At 44.0% G+C, this 12,153-nt stretch overlaps 1 protein-coding gene across 1 annotated transcript in view; it reads right to left on the bottom strand.

Moving 5' to 3' along the window:
- Positions 1 to 7,575: 7,575 nt before the first annotated feature.
- Mbd2 (methyl-CpG binding domain protein 2) overlaps positions 7,576 to 12,153 on the bottom strand; it is a 58,579-nt gene continuing 54,001 nt past the window's right edge. Inside the window, exons 6-7 of the mRNA XM_052156093.1 lie at positions 11,049 to 11,187; positions 7,576 to 8,040 (exon numbers count right to left, since the gene is read on the bottom strand). Of these exons, the coding sequence (XP_052012053.1) occupies positions 11,061 to 11,187 (127 nt within the window). The 3' untranslated portion in view covers positions 7,576 to 8,040; positions 11,049 to 11,060. The remainder of the gene's footprint in view (positions 8,041 to 11,048; positions 11,188 to 12,153) is intronic.

Consider the following 12,153-nt stretch of genomic DNA (forward strand, 5'->3'; position numbering starts at 1 on the left):
TCCCTGGGAGCTCTGGGGGTACTGGTTGCTTCATATTGTGGTTCCTCCTATGGGGCTGCAAACTGTTTTCAGAGGGGAAACAAGGAAAGGAGATAACATTTGAAATATAAATAAAGAAAATATCTAATAAAAAACATGAAATGCAATTGCATTTTAGTACTTTGCCTAAAGGAAATTTTGGTTCAAAAAAAGAAAGAAAAAAAAATGTAGGGCTGGGACGGACTGAAGAAAGTCAGGTACTTCGACAAATAAATGCTGAAATATGGAAGCACAACAGTGGGGAAAGTGTGGCACGGAACAGTTAAGCAGCTCAAGAGAGGAGATTCAAACAGGTGTTGTGGTTGAGTCTGCAACCGCCATATCACACCCGTGATTAATCTCAGCCATCAGGGTAATTCCAAGCCCCTTTCTCAACGACTAGCTTAGCAGTGGGTGTGTTCGCCAATGCTAGCCAATGAGATAAAAGGAAGTATGGGTACAGGCGAAGTGTTTTGAGGAATTCAGTGCTGGCAGAAAGGTACATGCTGTAAACAGGAGCCAGGACCGGTAGATAACGGTAAAGAGCAGATGAGAAGGATCGGGTAGCAAAACACAGGATGGGGCGAAGGCTGGAGAAACGGGAGGCTGGCTGGGTGGTGGTGGTGGTAGTCGTGGTGGTAGTGGTGGTGGTGGTGCACACCTTTATTCCTAGCATGTGGGAGGCAGAGGCAGGTGGTTCTCTGTGAGTTCAAGGCCAGCGTGGTTTACAGAGTAAGTTTCGGGACAGCCAAGACTACCCAGAGAAATTCTGTCTCCCCCTCTTCCCCCGCGCGCGTGCAAAAAAGAAAAAAAAGAAAAAGAAAAAAAAGAAAAAGGATGGAAGGAAGGAAGGAAGGAAGGAAGGAAGGAAGGAAGGAAGGAAGGAAGGAAGGAAGGAAGGAAGGAATATGAAAGGAAGAAAACTCAGAGGCTGAACTGCACGCAGTCCGGATGGACAAGAACTTCACAAGGTCCCGCAAGGCGAGCAGCCTCTGTGAACAGAGTTCAGCCATGACAGAAGTTTTCCTGTGATGATTAGAGTTCAAACCGGAAGCTTAAATTCACGTGACAGTTAGCTCTTGTTCTCTTACAAAAAGGTTTGTGCTCATGCAACAGTTACTTAGCAAACAGCATGCAAAATATTGTTAGGACTGGTGCAAAGACATAACGACCAGAGACCACTGGGCCCCTGCTGGCCTTTCTGCTCACACAGGAAAGATGAGACGTTTTGTCTTGATTAGGGCCTAGGAGCTAAGTTTCATTTGGCACATTTGAAGGAAAGAGGACTAAGTAATCCCGTGTCTTAAAAGCCCCTGTGTTGTTAAGTGTAAATGTTTCTTCTCTAAATCTCGGAGATTCTGAATTGGGAAATGTCCGAGTCGGCGGAACTATCTTCCTTCTTCAGTGCTGGATGGTTTCCTCTTGTCTATTGATTTTAAGACTATGGCAACAAATTACAAGGAGTTCAGTTTTCTAAAACATCAGAAGAACAAAGACTGTTAACTGTTACAGGCTGATTAAGAGTCCTCCCTAAATCTGTATGGTTAACACTGCTCACCAGCCCAGACTGCTATGGCAGGAGGTGGTACCTTTCAAAGCCCACAGGTAGAATTCTGGTCACTGGGGATGCTACCCTTGAAGGGGACCTCTGAATCTTGATCCCCTTCTCTTTCCCAGGCCTTATGACATACACAATCTCCTTGTCACTTGTCCCCCACCTTACATATACATCCCAGCAACACAGACCCAAAGGCTGAGACCTCTAGGACCAGGAGACCAAGTCAAGGCGAGGCCCCGGCTGTGAGCTGATCTCCTCAGACATTTGTCAGTGGTGGGAAGTTGACACAGTGACTATTCACTGAGGGAATCTGGAGTGCGGGGAGCTGAGCATTTTAGCTCACTGAGTAATACTGTGTCTTTCTGGTGTTTGTGTCTTGGTGTTAGGTGACTAATCTGTCCCCTTCTCACAGCACTGACAAAATTCTAGTGACATTAGTGGTTTTGTTTCTTCTTATAGTCACAGCCGCAATGCGGTCGTTTCCTGATGTTCAAGACTAGAGTTAAAGTGACCCTAAGCTTAGTGAAGATGAAGGAGGAGAAGGGGGTTTAGGACCTATGACCTTAATTCAACTCTCAGATCCCATAAGGAGGCAGAAAACCAAATCATAAAGGCTGTCCTTTAACCTCCACACATACACCATGACATACACCCAGACATACAGGTGCCTCAACACACAATTGCACAGGCACTTGCACAAGTTTGACTTTTTATTGAAAAAAAAACCTGTTTTTCATGTAATACATTCTGATCACAATTTCCCCTCCCCCACTTCTTTCCAGATTCTCCCTATCTCCCTGCCCACCCGCTCTACCTCTCTCTTAAAAAAAAGCCATGTGAGAGAATGAGACAGAGAGAGAGAGAGAGAGAAAGAGAGAGAAACAGGCATCCATACGCCCCCCAGAAAAAAACCTGAAACCAAAATATACAAAACAAAAGACCAAATAATGCATTTGAAATGTTTGAAATATGCCCAAACAAAGCATTATGAGACAAAACGTACACAAAAATACCATCGAGTTCATTTTGTGGTTTGCCTGCTGGACATGGGGCCTGCCCTGCAGTGTGGCTAACAAACCCAGTGAGACTCCATTGAAGAAAATTTAATTTTTTCTTTCCAAGTGGGTATCAACTATACATATCTTCTTGGTTAGAAGTGGGAACCTACACACACACACACACACACACACACACACAAATAGTAATAATTCTATTCTTTAAAATGAAGTAACTCATCACTCTGCACACTCCACCACATGTTCACTGTAGTTTTCTCTTGTTTCTAAACACTCATTTTCACTCATCTAATTGTTGGGACTGGGCTCTTTTTCTAAGTCACTTTACCATCGTCTTGATAGCTCCCTAAACAAACACGTACAGCCTTCACTTCTAGTCTCTCCCAGTAAAAGGAATATTCACCAGTCAAGAAGAACCAAGGTAAACCCCCACAAAGTAATTCCAATGCTTTAAAATCACCGGGGCCTTTGAGGCTGTTCTCATGCAGGACTCCTGGTTGTACTCCATATACTACCTATGATAGCCGCTATCCTTGAGAAATAAAAAGAATGTGTTCCACGTGGGAGGGGAAAGAAGGGCAAAGAGATATTACACTACATTTTGATTATTACATATATGGAATTTCACATTGATAATAAGTAGAAAGGTTAAAAAAAATCACCTGGGACTGTTGATGTGTGGTTTTTAATTTAGTTGGGTTTCATTTTGTTTTGTTTAGAAGGAAGAAATTACGAGCATTCATGAAATATTTTACCACATGGGAAACTTGAGCTACATTTTGCAGCCTTCCTCCATTAAATGAGGGTAGGAATTAAGCTACAGATAATTAGGATTGTGACAACAGAGTGAAACCAGTAGCCAAACCAGGACTGTCCCAGGCCAGTCCTTGATGGCTGATGGTGTTGTATTCCCTGTTGAGAATTCCACAGAAGTGACAGAAGTGGTGTTAGAAAGACACACAGTCACAAAAGTATGTATGTTACTGCAACATGTTGGCTGGCAGCCACCTTAACTCCAGAAGCAAGAGGAAGCTCTTTGTGGGAGCAGCAGCCTTAAATTGCTTTAATGTCCTTTCAAAAACAAAAGCCTGTATCCCAAACTTAGGCTTATTTACAACTTGTATTATTTGTAAGCATGTGCTAGTATGTTCACAGTAAAACAAATATAGAAAAATCCAAAAAAGTTGAGATGAAAATGTATGTTGAATCAACTATTCCTCCTCTCAATGCCCTGCAGACATACCCAACTTTAAATATTCTTTCATGGGAGCATGTAGTCACAAAACCTGAAAGTAAACACATGAGAAATATAGCCTAAGCCTTACATAAGGATGACCCCTGCCTTCTGTGACATAAGAACTATGCTCAGGTAAGAAAACATCCTTGTAAAAGATCTCTGTCACAGAGCTGAAGGCTGGAGCAGGGGCCTTGCAGAGGGTGAATAGTTCCGGAAACAGACCACTGTATTCAAACTCACTCCCTGACTCGGGTTAGGTTCCATAAAGCATTTATGTGTCTGGGTCTTTGGTGCCCTAACTCTGAAATGAGAGTAAAAGTACGCACCTGTTAAAAACTCAAGGATGATATTGATGGTGGGGTAAGTATTACGTTGTAAAATGCTAAGTTGTAAAATGCTAAGATGAAATTAAAAAAAAAATTTCCCTACTTATGACCTCTTAAAAAACTAAAAGGTAGTCATTACAAAAGAGGGTATACTCTTTTCCAATTAAAATTTTTTCGCCTATCTCAGCCTCTCTGCTACAAGCAGCTTTTGCCCTGCCTTGCCAGGCCTAGCCCGGCAGGTTCCTCTTGGCACAGCCCGGTGTGATGTAGCTGACAGATGTTCCCTCTCTGTAGACAACTGAAACGTGCCCTGTATAGGGGTCATACACATACCCACCCTGGAAGTGACAGCAGGAAGGACAGCCCGGCAGGCGGGTGGGAGGCAGAGGTCTCCTGAGGTCACAGCAGCTTCAGAGTCTGGAGGCCCAGGCAGGTTGCCAGGCACAGCAGCAGCAGGCCTGAGCACCTGCTTTAGCAGTGGTAACGGGGTTAAGAGGGTTGCTCTGAGCGCCCTGGGGCCCTGCCACCCAGTCTGAAGTCCTCTTCTGTATCCAGGAAGCAGAGCCATCCTTCATGGATTAAGTCATGGAAGATGATTTACACAAGATTTTTTTTTAAAGCATCAAAATTTATTGCTGTGCATTTCCTCATAGCATTCACTATGGAAATAGTGCAAATATTTATTGTGAACTCTACAGCATTTGAAAGATCACAAAGCCTCTGCTATCTTTTGCAATCATTTATGAAGATGTATATTAAACTTGTATTAATTTTAAAATTTAAACAATATTACATTCAAAGAGATTATATAATGCTTTCTAGAGGAAAAAAAAAATCCTGGAAGCCATCGGGCACTCTCTGTCTTGATAAAACATGTTTTCTAACTGCAAAAGTCTTTATTCGCTCACAAATTCATTCAACAAACACTTATTAACAAGCACGTTCCAGGCATTGCTCAGGGCACCTGAGGGCTTGAAGATGGAAAGACACCAGCTCAGCTTTTATGTGGATTACAGTGTAATACTAGAGACGGACATGCAAAACATTTGTTTACAATACAATAACTGGCCTCCACGGAGGTATTTACAAGAGACAGTGAGAACCTGGACAATGGAAGGGGCATCTGCCTGGAGAAATCAGGCCAACCCCGTGGACGAGGCAGCCACTGAGCTGACGCTTACCCCTGACGAGGAGCTCACCACACCACACGGACAGGCAGGCAAAGGGGACAACAGGTGCACAGACACCAAGGCCCAGAGGAACTTCAAAGGAGAGAGTGGTGTGGCTTTTCTTGAAGTGAAAGGTAGCAGGATCGTAGCAGGAAGAGACTACCATTTATGAGATCATGAAGAGTCTTTTGACTATTCTTCCATTTTTCCCCCTTTTTGAAACAGGACTGAGTGCTTACTACGTGTCTGAAGATGTGCCACAGCCTAGGTGCTGTGCCAGCTGTACCCGGACACAGCCTTGCTCTCGCCAAGCTTGCATTCTACTAAAGAGACAAAGAATCAACAAATCAAATACAGATCTCTACAAGGAATGGGGGTACTGAAGTAAAGCTACGCAGACAGGGCCATGCACGAGCACCTCCTGAAAGCAACAAGGATGGCGGCGGCGGCGACAGCGTTGACCCACTAAGTGCCAGAAACTGTACTCAACACCTTCCCAACAACGTCCCATGGAATCCTCACAACTCTATGAGGTAGGTATTGTTACTCCTATTTGACCAAGGAGAAATAAACTCAAGGACACCGAGGGTCCCGACAAGCCACAGACGGCAAGACTAGGATGAGACATGGGCTCTCTGGCTGCCAAATTCTTGTTCTGACATCACAGGCTGCACTTCAAGGCATCTGGGGAAATCTGAGCAGGGAAGGGTATGCCCACCGCTGCTTCTTTGGAGAAAAAAAGTGGGGGATAGAGAGAGGAAGGAGAAGGAACAGGGAACAGAGCTGAGAGAAAGCAAGCTCTTCCCAAGTGCAGAGGGAGAGGGGAAGTGTCCTGAGAGGAGTGGCGAATGCAGCACTTCTGGCAGGACTGACTCACAGATGCTTCCAGCGAGGGAAGGAGCCTTTCTGTCTTGTCCAGCTGAAGTCAACTTTGACCCAAGTAGAAGAATACAAGATGATGGTGGGTATGTGGTGATAAAATGATGGATTTGATTTTGGACATGTTCTGTGGGTACACTGGGAGCATCCCAGCCTCAAGTGATGGTCACTAAGTGGCCACGCCCTGATGGCTCTCACCCCTTGCTTTAAGTACACAAAGAAAGACTGCTACAGCTCTGTGGTATGTACACAGTCAGTTTGCTCTCAAGAGGTGTACAGACATTTGTAAAGTAATTAGGATTGTGCTGTAAAAAGAACAAGACATGTGATTCAAAGCCATAGTTACTATTGATGTTATCCTTTAGATAGAAGGACAACTTCTGGGTAATCAGATCAGAAATTCCAAACTTCTACAGTTTGGCAATACAGCTCCACAACAATAGCAGCCTGAAGCCAGCCACTCACGTGGCTTTGAGGATCCTGCATCCCTTCCCTGGGAAGGAAAGGAGGCTGGAGGTCCTGGGGATGAAGGACAAGGTAGCAAGGACAGGTGGCTACAACCTTGACCACATTACTTTGGGTCTAATTTCATTTTGTTCTTTTTTGGTGCTAAGACCTGAACATAGGGACTCAAGCATGCTTAGCATGTATGCTCATTTAAAATGAACATAACACGCAGCACAGGTCCAGCACATAAACACATAAACTGTACCTATAAAGCAAATTATTTTGACTCCATTTTTCATAATTTCCTTTAATTTCTTTAAAGCCATCCCTCTTGTCTTTTGTTCTGGTCAATTTAAGTATGTTTCCATTAAAAAAAACTCATTGAATAATCCAATGATAGTTTTAGTAATAAATATCAAGCAATTTAAGTGGCCAGAAAGTTAGGCTTAGAGCTTCTAACAGATGAAAATGTTGCTGGTTAGTAAAGTATCACACTCTGGTTCAGGAAGCTACATCTTAGAGGCTGCTTCTCAAGGTGGCAAAAGATCTGGTGTGCTCTACTGACTTAGTTCATGGACACTAGAAAGGAAAAAATTCTAGTCAAAACAAGTGGAACTTTGGACAGCACCTACAAGGCTTCTTGTAGCCTTATCTCATGTCACATGAGAGCCCTACTGTGTAAAACTATCCAAAGTACTAGTCATGGGTAAGAGAGGAAAGCTGTCTGCTAGAAGCCAATGCAAAGCTTTTGGGGAAATCACAATTCTCACACAGAGAAGCCTGCAGGTACACTGCAAACACTAGCTACTTCCCATCACTTCCAATTCCACACTAAGGGCCAGGGTCAAAGGTGAACGTGTATCAGGAACGCTATCCAGGGGCTCTTACTGTGAGTAATCTTTAATAGAAGAAGTTCCAATCAGTCTGTGAATATAGTCATTTATTTGTCTTTACAGTGATGATGGAAGAATGTACAGGTATCTTCTTTCAATAAAGTATAAAAATCTGCTTATATACAGTGAAGTATAATAATCTTTAATTGGGAAACTTATTTGGTACTCCTGATCTGTTTATATTAAAAGTGTGGGGGAACAAATATCTCACGTAAGTGCTACATTTCCAGTAGACTGCACCTGGCAACAAAGCTCCACTGCATCTTAAGGGCTCTGCTTGATATTATAAAAGACTAATTTTAAGTCCTAGGATTCAAAATAAACATCATTTGGAATAATAGATATATACATCAAAAATACATCTAGAAAGGCATTGGTTAGTGCTATTAAAGAGCTATGTGCTCAGGTACACGTTTTTCTCACAGGCGAAACCTGGCGGAAATGTTTTAATTCTGTTTCTAGCAATTTGCTCTTGGGGAAGGTCAGTCGAAAGTTACCTGTGAAGACAAAAAGAAAGAACAATAACTTCCTAGGTAAAAGGTCAGAGAGACTCACTAAGAACCTCATCCCTACAGCCCTTGCAGAGCACTGAGCTGCAGGCCGGACAGAGATGGCTGACACCCTAAGTCACCAGATCCTCCTCATACTCCAGTATTTCATTCTGATTAGTTTTAATACCCAGGTCACTTGCTTATACAATATTTCTGGTCTACAACTGGCTAAAAATTAATAAAAAGGAAACTCACAAGGCATATAAGTAAAATATCCCCAAAGACAAGAGCCAAACCCAGACATGGTTTTCAGAAAACTCGACTTAATAATGATATCTTGTACTTCACAATAATTGATTTTACTTCACATCATTGTAGATGTGCTAGAGTCTTCCTGACTACCAAAGTAAGATGGCCTGTGCGACTGCACACTCAACCGTCTGTAGCTTTGATGCAGTTCGTTCACAGCTGCACGTTCAAACACATTTGTTTCTGTCATTATCTCCTTTCCCAATCTCTCTGCAAATGCTTGATAACCTGGGTACTTATCTATTCTGTAAGTAATGTAGAAGATCGCAGTATGCTGCTTAACTAACTAAATACATGCATGCCATTCTTGTGTATAAAGAATATTAGAAAGAGCACAGCATGAGGAGGCTGGAAGACCTGAAGAAACTACAGCTTAGAAGAGTCAGAGATAATCTGTTATGAGCCATGCGAACCTGTCCTGCCCCACCTCTAATCTGGTTCTAAGCTAGAGCCCCATGTAGTCTACAAATAAGGGTGACATCTATTCTGGTTTTATAGCCATGCTCCGGGTCATTAAGGATTTTGAGTTCATAAAGGATAAATGAGGAGGTTATGCAAATATAATTTTAATAATTAAGAAATATCCTAAGTATTCCATAAGCTACAAGTCTACTGCCCTAGTCAAACAATGTTTCCTTGAGGTCAGAATATAATATGTGTATGTCTGTTCCTATTGAACATGTCAAAATAATGGTCATTTTTTTTAAAGAATTAATGAAAATTCTAATCATTCTTCAATACTCTAAACAGATGCCAGCTCCTATACTGGGCGCTGCTTGTCAACATGAGCTGTCTGTGTGCTGCCCTGGAGCACTCTAGAAAGTCATCACCAAGGAAGCAAAGGTCGTTTACATCCTATCTATGCACTCCTGACTGCCCAGGAGCAAATTCTGAAAGAGAAGGGGGAAAACCTGACAGAAGAGGTATGCCACCCCAGATTTTATCTTGATACAATGGCATAGACTGAGGCATGGGAACAGCACCCATGCGGATGCCCTTACTGCTCCAGAGACTCTGTGCTAGGGCCTCAGACCAAAGGGACACGCTCTACACTTCTCTCCCTGACAAATGTAACACACACACACACACACACACACACACACACACACACACACGGAACAAACTCATCAGATTCCTACAGTGCATCCTTTCAGCTTGTAAAACAAAGTCTGAAATGTCAACACTGTCTTCCTGTTCTCAGTGAGGAAATAAAGGGCTTAAAATGAGCCTGAGGCAGAGTCTCCCAGTAAGGAAATAAAGACTTCGATAGGACTGACGTGGCCCTAAACAATCTGTATGGCCAGGATGCTGCGTGCTGGATGCTGCTGCCCTCACTGCCCATGGAAACAGCAAGCATTATGTTTACTCCTTGGTCACAGTGTCATCATAGTATGGGGCACTATTAAAGTAAAAAGAGGCACCCAAGGAAAGGGAAGGTGATGCCAACAACTAACCTCTCCTCTCCACGCCCGACCTGTGCCCTGCTGCTCTCCTCAACAGGACTCCCATGCAGTGGCTCCAGTGGAAACCCCATTCTTCCTTCTGCTATCCCAAGCTCATTTCCAACCAGCCACCAGGAAGCTGATTCTACCACATCAACTTCTGATTCCTGATTCTACCACAGGAAAAGGATCTACCCTTTCCTGCTCATCCCCTGTCACCTTGAAAAGGCCACCCCTGTCCCTCACTAGACTACCTCTGCTACATCCCAACTGGCCCTGCCTCAGTGCCTTCTCTGCTCCACATCAACAAGCTAATATGGTCATTCTACTTACCTCGGTAAGAGCAAGCTCGAAGTCCGCACCATGACTCACTCACAGGCCTTCCTGACTGGGCCTGCTGCCCACACAATCCCCACTGCTCACTAGGCAACAGGAACACTATAGTCCCATCTCTTATCCCTTCTCTGAAGAAAGCAACTTTCTCTTCTAACCCCTCTAACCAAGCCACTTTCTACCTCTGCTCTGCTTGACTCAATTCTACTCATCATTCAGGACCAAGGTAAACATCCCTTCCTCAGGATAGCTTGTCCACCCTTTGCACCATGTTCTGCTGTGGTCTCTCCTCTCAGATTTGGTTTCTGAGGAACAAGGCATGGGGGTGTATGTGTGGTAGAAAGTATAACAGATCTTGCCAAGACACACACACACACACACACACACACACACACACACACACACACGCTCACAATTGCATCTTTAAGTCTTTGCCTGTGTTATACTTGTCAGTGTTCTTCCCATTCTCTCTATCTAATGCACACCATGAAGACTCTCCTAATGGTATGATTCTGTTTATCTTACTGCTGTAGTTCTAAGGAGGGTGTGGCATCCCCCAGAAGGCCAACAGGCCAACCATTCCTCTGAAACCAAGAGTTCTTTCTTCCTTCCTCTATCTTTCAAGACACTCTAGCCATTTTTCAACATTGATTAAAACCATATGAAGTAGGCCAAAGGATCCCTTCTAGGTGGGTGGCTACTGCATCAAGAATGTCCTCCCAGAATTAGGACAGACATGATAGCTTAAGGCAGAGCAGGACACATGCAGGACACATGAGTGTTGAGCAGGCTACAAAGAGAAAAAAAATATGAAAGCAAATGCCTTCCCTCTGTGAGCCTCTCTCCCTCTGTGAGCCTCTCTCCCTCTGTGAGCCTCTCTCCCTCTGGAGCCTCCCCCTCTGGAGCCTCTCGGTGCCTGGCGCAGCTCACCTGATCATATTCTTACGCCTCATCTCCACTGTCCATGTCAATGTCTACTTCTTCTGTGTCCGCAGCCCGGGACAGGATGTCTGCCATCAGTGCTTCCTCCAGTTTCTTTCGGACTTGTTGGACTCGTTCTTCCTGTTTCCTTTTCAAAAACAGAAGGAAATGAAACTGAAATTTCAGTAAGTAATAAAAATGAAACTACTCTGACAGCGCAAGCCTCTCAAGGACCATGCAGAAAGGCACACTTCCTTCTCCTTAGGCTTCCCAAATGCCTCTCCACACAGGAACCAGACAGTGCTGACTCTCACCAGAAAGCAGACTACAGATGGGCTGTTCAACAGTGGTAACCTCTTGTCTCAAGAGATTCTGGAAGGAATATATAAACTCAAGAGGCCTTTTCCTCAACTTCAAGAATTCAAGTATGTAAAGATTTGGGGTTATAGCTTAAAAACTAAGCAGAAATAACTTGGAAAAAGTATATGTGAGGGAGATAGCCTGGAATAGGAAAGGAAACAACCTAGTAGGTGAAGCCTCAATAGAGACATGTGCTGAGCTTGCCCTGGCAGTCTGCTGCTGGGTCAGGACAGAGGAATACTACAAGACCAGATCAGCAGAGCAGGGCCAGGACCCTGAAGCCCATGCCCTGAGGACAAAGACCAAAACCATCTATCCAACTGAGATGAGTCAAGGAGGCGAGACCATCCCATGAGCCTCTCCAGCTTGCTGACTGCAAGGTGACATCAAAAGTGGCAATGATTCTACATCATAAAGAAAGCCCTAAACCATTTGATGACAAACAAAACCAAGGATAATGAGGCTACTAGAATGTTCTACAGCTCTGTGATGCACAGGGGAAAGATGAGCCCAGCTCCCTACAATAGCAATGGCAAACAGACAGAAGCAAGCCAGGAGGCCAGAGCAAGAAATAAAGAGACAGAGGAAGAAGAGCGTGGACTGTCCCCACACAGAGCACAGACAGAATAACCTAGTGTGTGAGGAGACAGGTGGTGATCAGAATCCACGCAGAGAAGGTGAAGGAGCCACAGTAACAAGGGAAACTCGGGGCTGTATAGAAAAATACAGTGCCGTTTCCTTCCAACAGGCTAGG

The sequence above is a fragment of the Apodemus sylvaticus genome, chromosome 13, assembly GCF_947179515.1.
Source record: "Apodemus sylvaticus chromosome 13, mApoSyl1.1, whole genome shotgun sequence".
Lineage (NCBI taxonomy): Eukaryota > Metazoa > Chordata > Mammalia > Rodentia > Muridae > Apodemus > Apodemus sylvaticus.